The sequence below is a fragment of the Panthera uncia genome, chromosome X, assembly GCF_023721935.1.
Source record: "Panthera uncia isolate 11264 chromosome X, Puncia_PCG_1.0, whole genome shotgun sequence".
Classification (NCBI taxonomy): Eukaryota; Metazoa; Chordata; class Mammalia; order Carnivora; family Felidae; genus Panthera; species Panthera uncia.
This window is the reverse complement of record NC_064817.1, coordinates 87556468-87575158: the sequence shown is the minus strand read 5'-3', so window position 1 is coordinate 87575158 and position 18691 is coordinate 87556468. Positions and strand designations below refer to the sequence as shown.

At 43.6% G+C, this 18691-nt stretch overlaps 1 protein-coding gene across 1 annotated transcript in view; it reads left to right on the top strand.

The window, feature by feature from the left end:
* The first annotated feature begins 868 nt into the window (after positions 1 to 868).
* The window catches only part of TRPC5 (transient receptor potential cation channel subfamily C member 5), a 132994-nt gene continuing 115171 nt past the window's right edge, over positions 869 to 18691 (top strand). Inside the window, exon 1 of the mRNA XM_049644201.1 lies at positions 869 to 1246. Within this exon, the coding sequence (XP_049500158.1) occupies positions 869 to 1246 (378 nt within the window). The remainder of the gene's footprint in view (positions 1247 to 18691) is intronic.

Below are 18691 nucleotides of genomic sequence, written 5' to 3'. Positions count from 1 at the left end.
ACATTGTAGGAATTCAGTAATAGGTTTTACTTTAAAATCACTTCCATTGAAATCGGGCTTTAGATGTGGTGCTTGTAAAACAGACCATTCACTTCTCAGAACCGAATCGAACAGATTATCGGATCCATAAGCTCCTTGGTTTTGAGCGGTAGAGGAAAAATCATGAATCGGCCGAGGGGGTATGTGACTTTGGCCTATCAGAGCCAATACCCATTCCCCACTGAGAAGCAGCAAAAAGCAGGGCTTCAGGTAGCATGAAAACTGGATTTTAATACAGGGTCTACATCTGGGGAAGCTGCAATGTGACACTGAAAATTAGCACCAGCCCATAGGCCCAGGGTCTAAAGAAAATTGGCCAATGGTTGCTCTGACAATCAGCAGTATTATCATGAGTATCTTCAGACAGCAGAAGGGAAGGGAGGAATTAATTTGCGCCATGTCTTGGGAGGTTTACACACTGCCAGTTGCTCTGATAGTATATTATCTCATTTGACTCTCACAATAGCTTTATGAGGAAGGAATTCTTTAGCACAGAGCCTGGTTCACAGTGAGCTGTAACTAAATGATAACTGCCACTAATGCTATTAATATATTGATAACATTAATAATAATAGACCGAAGCACAATGGGCTTGAGCAACTTATCCAAGGTCACAGTGCTGGAAAAGGCAGGATTTGAACCCAAATGTCTGGGCTTCTTTTGCTATACCACTTTGCAAGAAGAGAAAGATTGTGGGGGAAAACAGTTGAGGATTTTCCAACCGCTTAGCCATGCTGCCTCCATAAACTGACCAGTTGAAACCTTCAGGCACCTAAGAATCTCTTTGGTCTCCCTCTCTCTCACTCAGGTTGCTAAGTTGCTATGAACCATGGCCCAACTGTACTACAAAAAAGTCAACTACTCACCTTACAGAGACCGTATCCCCCTGCAAATCGTGAGGGCTGAGACAGAGCTCTCTGCAGAAGAGAAGGCGTTCCTCAATGCTGTGGAGAAGGGGGACTATGCCACCGTGAAGCAGGCCCTACAGGAGGCTGAGATCTACTACAACGTCAACATCAACTGCATGGATCCTCTGGGCCGGAGCGCCCTGCTCATTGCCATTGAGAATGAGAATTTGGAGATCATGGAGCTACTGCTGAACCACAGCGTGTATGTAGGCGATGCATTGCTCTACGCCATCCGCAAGGAGGTGGTGGGCGCTGTAGAGCTTCTGCTCAGCTACAGGCGGCCCAGTGGAGAGAAGCAGGTAAGAGAAATCCCTACAGGCTGGGAAATAGCCGGGAACAATAAGGCCCCGGGATCAGAAGCCTTGAAAATAGGGAAGGTTAGGTAGGCTGGCATTAAGTAGCCCTAGCATGGCAACCCTCTGCTCTCAGAAATCGCATCAGTGATCTCAGGTGGCATCCTAGAGCGACCCTGCGTGGCCCACACTAGGTTTTCCTCATTTGCCTTTTCTTTGTGAGCATTTGCCCGTATACATTCAATACGTGGCAACCCAGAAGTGTGCTCTCCATTTCCAGAACATCCAAGCTCCTTCTACCCTCCCTGGCCTCTGCTCTCTAGCCTCATTTTCTTTCCTCTACTCAAAGGTTACAATGTAGAAAAGAAGAGGCCAACCACAGACCTGGGAGTTTTCCTTCTCACCGGTCTCTCTCCCAGACAATGACAGACCTTTAAATGTGAATACCGTGGTGCACGTGCAAATGGATATAGGGGTTCATGTATTTTCCCAGTACCTGTGATATGACTACATTCCACCCCTAAATGTTTGGGGGTTGCCTCTGTGACTCTCCTATCCTCCAAAGCACTTAGGTTTAATACTCTGGAGTCATCTTTGAGTTCTTCCCCTTCCCTGCCTCTATGTCCAATCCCCAAGCCCTGTGGTTTCTTTCGCTCCAATCTCTTACATACTTTCTTTCCTCCCACCACTCTCCCTGTGTTCCTCATCATCTCCCTCCTAGCTGAGGGATTCTCAAAGTGTGGTTCTTGGACCAGCAGCATTAGCATCACCAGGGGAACTTGTTAGAAATGCAAATGCAAATTCTGAATCAGAATCTCTGGGGGTGAGGCCTACCAAGCTGTGTGTTGACCACCCCTCCAGGGGATCCTGATGCACACTCAGCTTTCAGAACGACTGCCCCAGACTGACATGAAAATCTTCTAACTGGATTCTCTGCCGATAGCCCCTTTCTTTCTCACAAGCCTTCCTGGACAACGATGCCGGCTTATTCTTCACAGCACAGCATAACAATCCTGCCATTGTTACCCACCCTTTCAGTGACTACAAGCTCTCATTAGAAGAGAAACCAGTGCATGAAGCCTAGCGCTCAATACCCTTCCGTAATGGTCTTTTCATGTCCTGTCTCTTGCAGGTTTCTCCTAAACCCCTCAAGTCAGACAGGTGTCTCTACTCTCTTCCTTTGGAGCATAGTAGGGACGAAGTAGGGAGAAAGATATAGTAGGGACAAAGAAAATACAGTACCATCAAACATGGAATACGACAGTGCATTAAAAAGCAAAAACAAAAAACAAAACAAAACAAAACAAAAACAAATAGTGGTGCCTGGGTGGCTCAGTTGGCCGAACGTCCGATTTCGGCTCAGGTTATGATCTCACGGCTCGTGAGTTCGAGCCCCGCGTCGGGCTCTGTGCTGACAGCTCAGAGCCTGGAGCCTGCTTCGGATTCTGGGTCTTCCTCTCTCTCTGTGCCCCTCCCCTGTTCAGGCTATCTCTCTCTGTCTCTCAAAAATAAATAAACATTTTTAAAAATTTTAATAATTAAAAAAGCAATAAAATAGTAAAAATCAAGCCCCAAACTGCAAAGTGCTCAGATAATGAAAACACTTCAGATCAAACCTTATGGGTCATGGCCAAAGCTCGGCTTAAAGAGAAGTAGAGCTTTACTGTTTGCCTGCCTGGTTAAACAAAAAGAATGAAAGTACTTAAGTGATAACTCTCAGACTAAGAATTGGAATGGATAGAACAGAAAGAAAGACAGTAGGTGAAAAGTTCCTTGAATAAAGGGCCTGAATGCCTCCGTTCTCCACCAGCATTTACTTTTTTTTTAATTTTTTTTTATTTAAAAAAAATTTTTTTTAACGTTTATTTATTTTTGAGACAGAGAGAGATAGAGCATGAACGGGGGAGGGTCACAGAGAGAGGGAGACACAGAATCTGAAACAGGCTCCAGGCTCTGAGCTGTAAGCACAGAGCCCGACGCGGGGCTCGAACCCACGAACCGTGAGACTGTGACCTGAGCTGAAGTCGGACACTTAGCCGACTGAGCCACCCAGGCGCCCCTCCACCAGCATTTAATACAGCACAGCTGTAACCCCACGCTACGAAAGTGCCTGCAATATCACGGGCATTCAATAAACACTTATTTCATGAACAAATAGTATGCAGCCAGCACCATGCTAAGTAACTTACACCACTTGGCTCATTTAATCCCCCCAGCACCTCGGCTGGGTAGACACTATTATTACTGCCCCCATTCTACCCATGAGAAGAATTGAGTCACAGTTAAATCAGTTGTCCAAGATCACAGTTAAGTGTCAGAGCCAGGATTCAAACCCAGGCCACCTAACCCCTAAACCTACCCTCTTCACCACTTGGCTATACTGCTTCTGTGGCAATCGATGTCTTGGGATTCGCAGAACAGAGTTCTGAGACAGGGTAGACCCGTGAAGGATCAAGAGCTCTCTGGAAAGGACAGGCCAGAATTTGGATGAAGAGCAAAGCAGAGAGGTATGAATATGTTCCCTACTCAGTCCACATCACCATTCCTATCAAAACTGATTTGTTCTCTGCCCCATTTCACCACAGCCCTGCTAAGGGTCGGAGTGATTTAACTGGGTTACTCTGGGGGCGCCTGGGGGGCTCAGTCGGTTAAGCATCCAGTTTCGGCTCAGGTCATGACCTCACAGTTTGTGGGTTCAAACCCCACATCGGGCTCTGTGCTCACAGCTCGGAGCCTGGCGCCTGCTTCCGATTCTGTCTCCATCTCTCCCTGCCCCTCCCCCGCTCGTGCACTGTCATTCTCTCTCTCTCTCTCTCAAATATAAACATTAAAAAAATGTTTTAAAAACTGCATTACTCTGAATTAAGGCTTACCCAGACACCCTACCCTGTGATGATCTTGCCCACCCCTGAGATTATGCAGTCATTAGCTCTATTCTTCCATTGACACCACTCACACCCAACTGTGTACTGTTGGTCAGCCTCACTTGTGTAAATGTCTGGTCTCTGTAACTAGATTGTTTCTTAAATGTCAGGCATAATCTAATGCCCAACTGCTTCCATGTTTCCCCCAGTAGTACCTAACCCAATGCCTAGTATATAATGGGTGATAGATAAATATTTGCTGACGAATAAGGAAGAGCTATGTGTATCTCTCAGACATCCTGCACGTTCAGCTTCATAACTGTTGCGAAAGAGAGCAGAGCACAGGGGAGTTTCCAAAGAGGGGATTAGCAATACTTTCGGAGTTTTGAAAACAGGCCATGTCTTTATTTGATGACCCCCATTTCCCCCATCTTTCCCCAGTGCCCTGGCAAACTCTGGGGAAGAAAGGCACCAGGAAAACTCACTCCAGGGTACAATCTAAGGCGTGACCTCCCCTGGAGAAAGGCAGAGCTTAACTCACACGAATGAACCACTAATGGTGAAATGTCAGGCGTATGGAACAGGAGTGAAGCTGTTTGGGACAGGCTGTCTTTTCCCAAGATCCTTTCAGACACCGCCAGTGTAAGACCTCCTTTGTCCATACTTGAATATCATACCATATGTACAAAGGAACACAGCCATCGGCCCCAGCTCCAAGTCTTTTCGGCAGATTTCCCTTCCTCCTCTCTCTCTCCCAACCCCCACCACCAGCCTCTGCTAAATTTTATTTTCTCCCATTGCTCTGACAATCACTGTGGCAAGTCATATGTCAGTAACTATAACAACAGGCCACCACCATGCTGAAGTTCTGCCTTTCTGGGAAATAGAATCAGGATTTGTTTACCTGGGAGCAAATCAGGGATGTGAGCAAACACAGGCCTCCTGAAGGACCGCAGGTCCGGCTGGGTAGGCCACTCCCAGGAAGGTGCCCCTCCCACACCCAGAAGCCAAACACCTGGCCTTTTTCACTGGCCCTCCCCCATGTCGCCAAGAGATTGGGCACAGCTGACCTCCATCAATCTTGGATGGATAAACTGGGGCCCTCTTTGGCTTTACTTGGCAAAGGGCTTGGCCTCAGGCTGGCAACGAGACCCGCCTCTGCTCAGCCCATCCTGCTCTTCTCCCTCTTCTAGCCTATCAAAAGTGCTCTCAGGTAAAGATCAAAGGCCAGGCATAAATGTCTGACACTGGCTTCAAGTATCAGCACTCACATGGAAAACTGCATTTTTAATAGGGACCAAATCTTAAAGTCAAAATGGTGATGCTTTATCAGAATTCTCTGCACCAGACAAGTATAAGACGGCATGTGTGCGTGTGCATGTGCGTGTGTGTGTGTGTATGTGTGTGTGTGTGTTGTTCGGGGGTCTTCTGGCTGCTCCAAAAGTCTGACTCTCTTGGCAGATTTTGTGACTCCTTAGGGTAAACACTCTTAAATAATTCTCAGAATTCAAAATTTTTGCACTACAGAAGGCTTAATACCAGCCTATTTCTTGTACATCAAGCCTTTTTCCTTTGGCGCACTGACTCTGGGAGCAGAGTCTTGTACCTGTGTATGGTCAAGACCAGCTCAAAGATTAATCATTGTGCATATGGTGAACTTGTCAAAATACAGACTCTTGAGCCCCTACAGGTTCAGAGCCTTGGGGTTGGAGCCCGGAACCAGCATTTTAATAAGCCCGCCCTCACCCATTTCTAGGTAAAAGGTCTATGGACTTCTCTGTATCTGTTTCCTAGGCTGCCATAACAAATTCCCACTAACTGGAAAGCTTAAAATAAAAGAAATGCATTCTCTCATGGTTCAGGAAGCCAGAAGTCTGAAATAAAGGTATTGACAGGGCTGGTTCCTCCTGGAGGCCCTAAAAGAGAATCTGTTCCATGCCTTCGCTTGTAACCACATCACTCCAATCTCTGCCTCCATCGTCGCACAGAGTTCTCCTCCGTGTCTTTTCCTTGTGTCTCTGGGTCCTGATCCCCCTCTCCTTTCTAAGACACCAGTCATTGATTTAGGGCCCACCCTAATGCACGATGACCTCATTTTAACTTGACATCTGCAAAGACCCTTTTTCTAAATAGGGTCACATTCATAGGTACTGGGGGTTAAGAGGTGAGTATATCTTTTGAGGGGACTCCATTCAACCCACTAAACTCTCCATGAGAAATACTACTAGGCAAGTGGTTTTCAGACATTTTCAGAAGCAGAGCCTTTCATTAAATGAAATCCTTCCCAGAAGTAAAATAGGCAAACAGACCCAAGCAGAGCTGGCCTAGTTTAAGTGCAGATCAGGGCCCAAAGCCCCACTTGTTCACACACACACACACACACACACACACACTCCTATCCCTCCGTGGTCCCTGAGGAGCAAGCATAGCTGGACAGCCACTCGTCTAGAAGACAGGATGACATAGTCTAATTCAGAGTTTGAGGTGCTAACCAGCTTGCAGCTAACAGGATGACCTTGGGCAAGACCCAAGGTGTTTTACACCTGTCCAGTTACAGGATCACTCTACGACTAAATTTCCTCATGTATAAAATGAAGGGAACAATACCTAATCTAGGGGCTTGTCATCAGGATGAAATAAGGTACATTAAAGTCTTTTGAAAATAAATTTAAATGCTAGACAGAGGTCAATGACTATTATTTTCAGCCTCACTCTACCAATTCGACTTAGCCGGTCATATTGTGTGGAGAGACCAGCTGGCAAGTGGCACTCATCACAAGGAACGACTAATACAATGAGAGAGAGGCTGGTGAGCGGGCTGGCTCAGTTCGCAGATTACCTCCTTCTGCCCGGCCTTAATGACAATGGTCTCCCTTCTGCTGTTAGGCAAGCTGTATGACCTCAAAGTCATCCCTCCTTGTTCAGTGGCGTCTAAGGATTTAAGCAACAGGGAAGTAGAACTGCTGGCCTTTGCATCAACAGCCCACCCAAAGAATTTTCTTTCTTGGTCACTTGCGTCAGTGCAGGCAGGCGGAAAGAGGCTAAGCCAACCTTCTCCCCAAGGCCCACCCCTCTGGGCTCTGCCATAATTACTCATTTGTCTGTGGCAGATGGCTCCAAATTAAAATTGGTCTCACAGATGAGCTAGTGAGATTAAGTTTCAACAACACTGATAAGTGTTTGTGTTAAGATTGTAGAAAATCAGCAATGAGACACTACATTTACTCCCTTCTCCTGCCTGCCTCTTGGTCTCAGGGAGAGATTGCACAGTGTGGAGGAGCACCCTGAGGGCCTGGGCAAAGGTGACTGAGGCACAGAGAGAGGACCTAAAGAGTCTAACCTCTACATCTCAAACACTCAATATGAGAGCAGAAAGTAAAGGAGAGAATTGCCGTTTATGGGATAGGTTTCCTTAATCTCTCCAGACCTCAGTTTTTTCGTCTGTAAAGGAGAACAATAATGGAGTCCACTTCGTAGAGTGATAGCTGGAATTAAGTGGACTAATGCACATATATTACTTAGAACAGTGCCTGACACAGAGTAAACACTCGATGAGTAAGTAGCTAATACTGCTCCTACTTCTACTAGCTGAAGCCATGCTGATATCACATGCTAGCTAATCTTATTTACTCTTATTTATGCTTTACTCTTATGCTAGCTAATCTTATTGTTTTTTAAATGTATTAAGCACCCCCTAACACATCATAGCTGAGAGTTCAGACTGAGTGACCTTGAAAAAGTTGTCCACTGTGACTCAGCATCAGTTTTCTTACCTGTATAACGGGGATAATGATATTGCCCGTGTCACAGATTGTTGCAAGATTTACGTGAGAACTATTTTTGAACATTTGGCATAATTTGTGATCCATAGCATTTGCTATATAATACCCATATCATTAGCATTAATACAGAATAGTAGTAACATTATTAACTCTTTGTTACCTGACTTGCCCAACAGTAGGTATCTATAATCTACGATTATAGTAATCGAGTAACAGCTTTCATTCTCTGATTTTCATTCCAAAGTCAAAGTTCTAGATCAAAAACATGGGGTGTGTCAATCAACTCAAGAAAATAAATCAGCCAAGGCATCTGGGTGGCTCAGTTGGTTGAATGTCCAACTCCTGATTTCAGCTCGGGTCATGATCTCACAGTTCATGAGTTCGAGCCCCACTTCGGGCTCTGCGCTGACAGCTTGGAGCCTGCTTGGGACTCTCTCTCTCTCCCTCTTTCTCTCTCTCTAAATATATGAATAAACTTTAAAAAAAAGAAATCAACGACTTCTTTGGAAGAAAATTTCAAAATGACTGCATCACATCATAGTGGCCAAGCTGACAAACTGAGTTACTTCCTCTCGTGTATCTTTGTTGATTTTCAGTAGACAAGGCCTACTGCACTCACAGAGCAGAACTATAGAGAGTTTGAAAATCATGTGGTCTGAAATTAACATGTCCAAGGTCACTTAGCTGAGTCCAAACTGGCACAAATGCTTCCTGTCTCCCAAGCCACTCTTTCTACCACTCCGCTCTGCCTCTGAGGGATCATCAGAAGTGGTGACAATTACAACAAAGCTGAAAATAAACAAAGCAGCTCCGAGTCGTGTCTCTCTGGAACAACTCATTGATGACAGAGTTTCAGCAAATGATTAACTCTCTTCAGTTCAATTCAATTGTCTAAGTATTTTTGACTGCTAATTATATGCCTCACAGTAAAACTGAAAGATACAGTTAGTGCCCTCAAGAAATTTATAGATTCGTGTGGAGAACAGACGTGCACATGGTGTCCAACCAGCCCCTGCCCCTCTTAGTGAGCATGGCCTTCTGTGTTCCAAGGGACACAAAAGATATGATAGTGATAGTCACCTCTCAGAAAGAAAAAAAACAACATAATTACTTAAACCTGGCTGCATAACACCTCACAAAGAAGAATCCCTAAAGCAATGTAAAAAGTAAATCACTAAATAAAACACATGCGACTTTCTAGCCATGCTCCCTCCCCCCCTCCCTTCAGGGTTACCACCAACTCAGGGCTTCCTCTCTACAGCTTTACGCTCATGGTCGACATACGTATGTCCAGTTAGGAAGTTTCTTATTCTCCTCTGTCCTAGGGCAGGTATATCTCATCTGCGTGTGATATTCTCCCCCCCTCCTTCACCTAATATGTTCAGTTGTCTAAAAGGCAGCCAATGTTTGTCTCCTTTTCACCCCAGGCTCCTCTCCTCACTGCTATTGGTTTTTCCAGCTTATACCTCTTATTGCAAATTAGTTCAAGTGTGAAATATCGGTGCAAAACTCAGAGCTCTCCTTCCATCTCCCTTCCCAGCTGTCCTATCCCAGTGCACCAAACACTACCTTGTTACTGTGCCTTTCCATATGCCAACAAAAGCCACGGGACAGAAACAGAGCAGTGCAAGCAAATGTATGCTACATCGTCTAAAATGTGTGATGTGGACAATACAGGAAGACACTCCAGACACAAGTAGACACAGAGGTTTTAAGGGAGGAACATTTTTAAGAAATAGGCTTTGAGCTGGAAAGGAAGAAAGGGATGGCACGCTTGTCAGGGGGAAGTGAATGAGTAATGTCGGGGGAGTTGGAATGATGGTGGCCTGTTCACAGTGGCTGCTGGAGTGAAGGGTTGGTGATGAAAGCAGTGCTTGGGACGCCATTACCCTCATGATGGAAGGTGCCAAATACCTCACTCAGAGTCAGGGCACTGGGCCAGGTATGCCCTGAGTCTTATCATAAACAGCAGTTGTTGGGTTCCTGTGCTCATGTATCTGCCCTCCTTCTTTTTTTCTCTGATCCTAGTTGGAGTAGAGGGGAATTAGTCTGTGGTCACTGGTTGAACCACTCCTTAGTTGGGACCTTAGTGAATAGTCACCATCATCCCAGCTCATTGTCACTGGTCCTCTGACTGGAAGCTGGGGCAGAGGGGACTGAAATGGGATGAAGCCAGAGGGGTGCCTGGGTGGCTCAGTCAGTTAAGTGTCCAACTCTTGATTTTGGCTTAGGTCATGATCTCACAGTTCATGAGATGGAGTCCCCCGTCAGGCTCTGCACTGAGTGTGGAGCCTGCTTGGATTCTCCCTCCTTCTCTCTCTGCCCCTCCCCACTCATACTCTGTCTCTCAAAATCAATAAGTAAGTAAACAAACAAACAACAAAAGAAGCTGAACCCACCGATAACCCAGGGGACTGGTTGAACAGTGCTACCCCTCAGCAAATATTTGTGAGGAGCTGGCCACACGGATCTTTGACTCTTTCCCTTTTCATCTATCTACTTCCCCAAATGACATTCTCTCCCTCCTCTCTTACAGTCCCTCTCCATACACACAGTTCCAATGTTGGTGTCCCACTTTAATCTCATTGGCTGACGACTTTCGTAGATTCCATGATATCATGCCTACATGGTTCCTCCTCCTTCTCTGCCCACTGCCTTTTAGTCTCTTTTTCAGAATCCCTATTTTTTTCTTCCTTCAATACTGGTGCTGCCTGGAGTTCTATCACTTCTCCCTTTGTAGCTCAGTATCTATCATGTGATCTATAATTTATTTCCCAAGTTTCAGCTAGACATGCCTGCCTAGATGTACCCCAAACATTTAAAATTCACTATGTCTAGGGGCACCTGGGTGGCTCAGCCGGTTAAGCATCTGACTCTTGGTTTCAGCTCAGGTCATGGTCTTGTGGTTTGGGGGTTCGAGCCCCACATCGGGCTCCGTGCCGATGGTGTGGATCCAGCTTGGGTTCTCTCTCTCCCTCTCTCTTTCCCCCACTCACTCTCTCTGTCTCTCAAAAATAATCTTTTTAAATTTTTTTTTAAAAATATAAAATAAAATTCACTACGTCTAATAATAAAAATAGTAAGCACCAATTTGCACTTACTGTGTGCCAGGCACCATTCTAAGTACATAAGCTACATTAACTTGTCTGATACTCACAGCCATCCTGCGAGATTATTCTATTACTCATTTTTACAAATGGGTGCATTAAGGCACAAAGAGGCTAAATAGCTTTCCCAAGCTTATGCAACTAGTAAGTAGACCGACTGGGATTCAAACTGAGGCAGCATGGCTGCAGATTCTGTGTTCTTAATGCCAGCGCTAGCCTCACTTTGCCCTCTAGGTCCTCCTCGGCATCCAGTGTATCCTCTCTCAGGTGATGGCACCCATATCCCTCCCGTCATCCTTCCAGTGTTCTAGATTCGAAACTGTGCCGTTGTCTTCATCTTAACCCTCTTTCAGCCACCACACCAAGTTGAGTACTAAGTCCCTTTCAATAACTTAATTGAAGAGAGGAGGCAAACCTATCGACAATTAGTCAAAATATAAGTGCTGTTAGAGGTAAGAAAGTACTGTATGTACCCAAGCATTAGTATCTGATCATGTCACTCAAATGGTCAACGTTCCTCCTTATTTCCTATAGAATAAAGTTCAAAATGTGGGTGCAGGGTTGAAGGTTTGAGGAAAGAGGGTTGGCAATTCATGCTGAATTGTCACTGATAAATCCAGCCCTAAGCTTGGAGGCAGAATGAGTCCAACAGACAAGACATGTTAATGAAAGTGGTTTCTTCTACCAGAAGAAACTCTCCAGAGTCAGAAGGACAGCCACTTTAGTGAGGGCCTGGATTTCAGGCACCTGCTGGTAAACGTACGCTTGGTTGCCATTGGCAGGATTAAATGACCCTAATCTGGCAGCTATTCTCTATTTTAAAAAAGTATGTCAGCCCTCTGAAGTCCTCCCTACAGGGAAGGTAATCAGGATCACGAATAAAGGAAAGCTTGTTTCACCATACTATCAGTGGATTATTATTGCCAGTCTGTTCGTTTAAAAAAAAAAGTGGGGACGCGAGGGATGGTGCTGTGAGCCAGGTAAGAAAAAGGCACTGAAAGAACTGTCCAGAGAAATACAAGTCAGAGAAGGGAGAGGAACATGGTACCATTGACAAATCTCCTGTGAGTCTACCTCCTTTAACTCTCCTCCAGAAAAGGGGGGGTGATAACCCAGAGTAAACACTTCTGCAGCTGGAGAGTGGAATTTGTGAATCCTCCTCTGCTCTTCTGCTCTTCAAGGGCAACCGGGAGTGATTTGATGTTGGGCAACATCAGCTCCATTATCTATATGAGAATTGTGGATAGAACTGTGGAGCTAAAAATGGCCTCGAGATCCTCCAATCCATCCCTTTGTCATCGAACAGCCTGATAGTCTCTTCTCACCTGCCAATGGGCCTAAATGGGGAAGGCGTCAAGCCCTACTAGGCAGCCAGAATTTAGAGCAGTTTGGGCTCCGTCTACCCAAGCAAAATGAATATGTGCCCTATTTACTCAAGCAGTTTTCTCCCTTTCCCCCTCCATTATTTCTCAACTCTCAAACTGAGGTTATTCAAGCATCCGGGCCCCAGACCACCACCACCCTTCTCCACAGCCATGTTCATTTTAAAGTTTTTGTTGTAAAAATAATACATGTTGTTACTCTCAAAACTCACTCCCTAGAAGTCATCGTTATGAACAATATAGGTGTGTCCTCCTAGGTATTCTCTATGCATATTCAAACAGAAACATATACACAAACACACACACACACACACAGACTTCTTTTCATGAATGCTCTGCAACTTGCTTCTTTTTCTTTAACAACACACAGTGGACATCTTTCCCTCTGAAGGTATTTATCTTTACCATAATCTTTTTAATGGCGATATTGCATTATATCATACAAATGTGCCATATTTCTTTAACCGGTCCTCTATTAATGAACTCTTAAATTGTTCAAGGATATTTAGGTTTTTGATTTTTGATTTAGGTTTTTGAATTTTGCTTTTTTCTAAACACTACTGTGATGAATACCCGTGTGTGTGTATGTGTGTGCATGCATGTGTGTCTTTGAACACTTGTGTGATTATATCTGTAAGGGAAATTCTTGGTAATGAAGATTATGGAATCATAGAGTATGCGCATTATTTAATTTTTATTTCTATTGCCAAATTGCTCTCCTACCAACAGTGTGTGAGAATGCCTGTTTCTCACATCCTTGGAATCAGAGACTGCAAAAAAGTCAAAGATTTGGGGAAATCTTTGTCAATCGGACACTTAAATATGCTACCTCATTATTGTTTTACATTTGAATTTTTATTATAAGTGGGATTTCACATGCTCTCATGTTGTAAGCAATGTGTTCTATTCTGTGAATCAGCTGTTCATTTTTGAACCCATTTTCCTACTAGTGTCTTCATCTTTTTCTTACTGATTTGTCTAAACTCTGCATATTAAGGTCATTAGCACTTTATTCATCCTTTAAAATTAACACCGATGTATTAGAGAATAGTGGTTTACTCAGTTTTACAGCAAGTCTGAAGCAAAGAGCAAAGCTAATTGTATTCTAGATCTTTTAACTTTTTTGCATAAAAGTATACAATTGTTTAAGTGATGCTTAAAATGTCTTAATGTTTCTCTGGTATAAGAAAGCCTGAATGAAAGAGTATTTATGCTTAATCATTCCTTTATTTTTAAGTGTCCAGTTTAGTGCTTAAGTACCTTTGTTCAAAGGGAAGAAACTCTTTATGGCTCTTATAGCTAGGATTCACCAAGTTGGAGGCATAAAAGGGACCAGACAGGCTTATACCTCAAGCACAAAGGAAGTAGAAATGAAACAGAAACAGGAAGAAGGGTTGGTCTTTAGCAGAGGAATGAGTTCTTATACCCAAGCAATGACAAAAATCCATTTAATCCATTCTTTGCCCTGACTCATTGGCAGCATAATAGCTACTTCAGAAAAAAAGGGAAGTATCAAATTATACGGGAAAACATTTTCCCGAATTTCCTTAGTAGGGAGGAAACATATGAGAGAGGAAACGTAACATGACAAGCCTATACTATTTCTGGTCTAAACTCTTCAAATTGTCTACATTGATTAGACAAATAGGATAGTTTCCAAATTCTTTACTCGATGCCATGCTGACGCAATCATCTAGATTAAGAATGTTTTGGGGACACTGAGAGAGTACACAGTACCTGTGTCAAAATAAGATGGTCAGACAACCCTGACGGATAATGCCAGCAGAGATTCTTGATAATGTAGAAGCTTTTAGTGTCATCTTGCCCTGCAGTCAATAAAATGGCATTTAGCCCCAGAATAGAACAACCTTACCAAGTTCAAAGAGGAGAAGCCCTCACTAGACTGATGGTACCAATGACCTCCATTGTTACTCAGAATATTTTTTTTTCCACTTTGATTTCAGAAGAGCTAGGAATTTGGGGAATTCGCAAAGGGGATAAACAAAAATTTCTTGTGATTGAAGTACGTAAACTGCAATTATGGACTCATAATATCTGGAAGGGGCTCAAAGAAAGAATAGAGGAAATCATGAGATTTCCACGACAAGAGCTTTTAAACCTTGAATCACTCCAGACCACCCTAGAATCTGACCATTTCTCATGACCCCTACCTCCTCACCCTAGTCCAAGCAACCATTACCTCTTACTTGGATGATTATCATAGCTCCCTAACTGGTCTCCCTGCTTTCCCTCTCAGCCCCACACAATCTAGTCTTTTCCCAGTGGCAGTCACCTTTTGAAAATCTAAGTCAGACCATGTCATTCTGGTCAAACCCTCCAAAGCCCTTTCCAATGCCTCCAAGGCCCTGCATTATCTGACCCCTGCTCTTTTCTCTCATCTCCTACCACTCTCCCTCACTCGATCTGCTTCAGCGATAGTCGCCTCTCATAGGAATGGTCTAGCATTAGTGCCTTTGCCTGAAATGTTCCTTACCCAGGTAGCTACATGGCTGGCTCCCTTCTTTCCTTTAGATATTTGCTGCAATGCTACCTTATCAGGCAGACCTTCCTTGATCTCTCTACGTAAAAATAACACCTTCCCCATTGCTCCCTACCCCCTTTCCCTGCTTCAAGATTATTAGTAGCACTTATCACCAGCTAACAGATATGTTTGTTGCCTGTATCAGCCTCTCTAGAGAAGTGGCTTTTTGTATTTTGTTCATTTTTTAATCCCCAGGGCCTAGAATAGCTTTTGGAACATGTCACGTACTCCATAAATGTTTTTTTATTGAGATATAATTGACATAAAACAGCACATTAGTTTCAGGTATACAACATAATGATTTTATGTTTGTATATGTTGCAAAAGGATCATCAACAAAAATAAGTCTAGTTAACATCCATCACCACACATAGTTCGCACTTTTTTCCTGTGATAAAAACTTGTAAGCTCTACTCTCTTAGCAACTTTTAAATATACAATCCAGTATTAAATTATATTAATCCAATATGATTAACTATAGTCACCACGCTGTGCATTATATCCCTAGGACTGATTTATTTTATAACTGGAAGTTTGTACCTTTTGACCAACCTCATCCATTTCCCCTACCTCCTACCCTCTGCCTCTGGCAACCGTCAATCTATTCTCTGTGTTGACGAGTTTGCTGGGGGTTTTTTCTAAGTTTCCACACATAAGTGAGATTATACAGTATTTGTCTTTCTCTGTCTGAGGTATTTCACTTGGTATAATGCTTCAAGTCAATTCATATTGTCACAATAAGTGGTTTTACGAATGAGCGAGATGAACAGAATGTCCGACCTGGAAAGATTGTCTAGTCCACCTCCTCCCCATTTTATAGATGGGGACAGTGAGACTCACAAAGGGAAGTGATTTATCCAGGCTCAACAGACTGACTTATATAGCAGAACCAAGATGCATAACTAGACTTTCAATCGAGCGTTGTTTTCACTACATTAAAATTACTCTGTCTTTAGGGGCACTTGGGTGGCTCAGTCAGTTGAATATCTGACTCTTGATTTTGGCTCAGGTCATGATCCCAGGGTCGTGGGATCAAGCCCTGCATCAGGCTCTGTGCTGAGCATGAGTCTGCTTGGGATTATGTCTCTCTCCCACTGCCTGCCTCTCTGTCTCTCTGTCTCTCTCCCTCTTTCTCTCTCTCAAATAAAATTAAAAAAATCATTCTGTCTTTAAAGCCACCCAGAGTAAATTTTATGGCATTCTATAGTCACACATTCTGGAGTCTGTCTTCCTTGCATCTAACCTAAATCCTTCATCTTATAGGCTAAACAAATTTCAGCTCTTGGTGAAGAGGAAAGACATTCCAAAGATATACAAACCTTCTTGAAATCAAATATTTGTTATTTTAAGGAGCTGGTATTTGCTGTGAACAAAATTCAAGGCAAGGTTTCCAATCTCCATGCTGCCCCCAAAAGACTTACACCAATCCCATGAAGCAAACCTCTCTTGTTAGATGACAGGATCTACAGACCCAAGGAAATAAGGCCACAAAAATGTCGCAGTGACAATATCTTTGACTCCAGGTTAGTACATTTAGTGCAGGAGAGCATTAAAATATATTCTCTAAAACTTAAATACATTTGTGTCTAAAAACCAAGCCTAACAACCCCTAATACTGAATCTGAAATATTCATCCATTATATAGATGTAGTCATAATTCAGAGCTTTTAGCAACCAAATAACCTTCCCTTGGACTACTAAGGGGGTACACAGTGGTGAGCCCTGGCTTGTCTTTTGTGCAGTTATTTTTCTGCCTTCCCTCCTGAGAGCTTGATTTCTTTCTGCCAGGGTTAGAATCTCCATCATTTTAATCAGAGACTGCCATGGTTTCTAAATTAGCTGGTTCCCATTTGTAAACCGGAAACAGAACAAGATGAACTCATATATTCTGCCGTCAGTGCTAAGCTTCTATGGGCAATAGCTTGTCTGATCAGAATGGAAACTGTTCTCTGGATCCTAGGACTGACTTCGGAGAAAATGCTATAGATCTCATTTAGGGGAAGTAGCTCAAATAAGCTAGGCTGTCTTTACCTGAAAATCATTCTTTGGCGATTCCCACTACTTTGTTTCATTTAAAGCACCGAGGAAGAATCCTGAATTTATAATTTTAACTAAATGATTCAACTGGTAGCATCAATTCCATCCTTCTTGGTCTTCAGGACTGGAGAACACAACCCAGTAGGCAGACAGAACAGTGTGGCCTAATAAAAATACCAAGTTGGCATTCTCAATCCTGAGCTCCTTCTTTGGGAACTGGGCTGAAATATTTCCTTGGGCCAGCATCCATAAATTGATCCGATGAGCGAGAAGCCACCTTGAACCAAAAGGGAATGAAATAGAAGATAGGAAAGGATGCTTTTTTTTTTTTTTTTAAGCAAGGCAGACTGAACCAAATGGCTTCATTCACAAAAATCAGTATCACAAAGCACTTCAGAGTTAATACTGGTGAGGGCGCCTGGGTGGCTCAGTTGGTTGAGCGTCCAACTTTGGCTCAGGTCATGACCTCATGGTTTGTGGATTCGAGCTTCACATGGGGGCTCTGTGCTGACAGCACGTAGCCTGCTTGTGATTCTCTCTCTCTCCCTCTCTCTCTTTCCCTCCCTGACTTGTGCTTTCTTTCTCTCAAAGTAAATTTAAAAACTTACAAAACAAGAGTTAACATTGGTGAACTTCTTCCCAATGGTGGGTATAACATGGATGAAGCAACATTGCTACATCCATTGCTGATACAGCCCATTATCATCTCCTCCTCTCATTACTTTTCCTTTTCCTCCTTTTTGGTTACTCTGGGAGTCTGGCTTCTCACTTTCTCAGCACAGGCCAGGGTACCATGGACTTCACCTCCACGCATGTGGTCAGCCACTTCTGGAGGTCCTGGCCTCTACCCCACACTGACCAAGGGTAGCCTCCTCCTCCAGAGGTATGCCTGCAAGAAGTACCACTTGCTCTTCCAGAGTGATGCCCTCCAGTGGGGCTCCATAAGCCTTGATCTGGGCAACTGTCTCCTAGCCAGTCATCTTGAGGATGGTAGCTCTTCAGTATTGACAAAGAACTACAGGTCAGCTACTGAACCAACCACAGCCATAGCTGCCACTCCCTTAAAGATGAAGTCAGGAAATAGGAAGGAGTACATCCTCACTGCCTGCTGCATGTTGTGTCACTACTCAAGAAAACATTCTTAATAAACATCCATACTAGAATGGGCAGCCCATGGGTGCTGAGTCGTGTTTGATGGGGAGGAAGGAAATGTTGCCACCCAATTTCAAAACCATAATATCAGTAGTGAAGAGAAATGAAATGGCATATCACCCCAGGACATATGTGAGCAGAGGCAGAATGGCCGTTGGGCAGGAGTGTTAGCAAAAGGATTAAACATCTATTACGAGGCTGGGCTATGTCATCTCCAGCATGTCTTCCAACCCTGCAATTCTGCAATGTGTATACAGGATGTGGCACATGATATGTTGAACAAAATCTTAGAGTGGAGTTCACATGACGATTCCATTCCTCAACTGTTTATGTAGCCTTAGGCAAATTACTTAACTTTTTTATACTTTAACCTCTTACCACTGTAAAGCAAAGGGATAATACTAAATAATATCACAGGGATGCTGTGAGGAAATGAACAATATTTTGAAACTATTCTAAAACTACTTTATAAAGCCACATTAAATAGGTACTGTACCTGACATACAATTGGTATAGTACATAGGCAATAATACAAAGTCCCAATAGATATGTAAACCATAGGGGAGTTCACTAATAACTCTACAG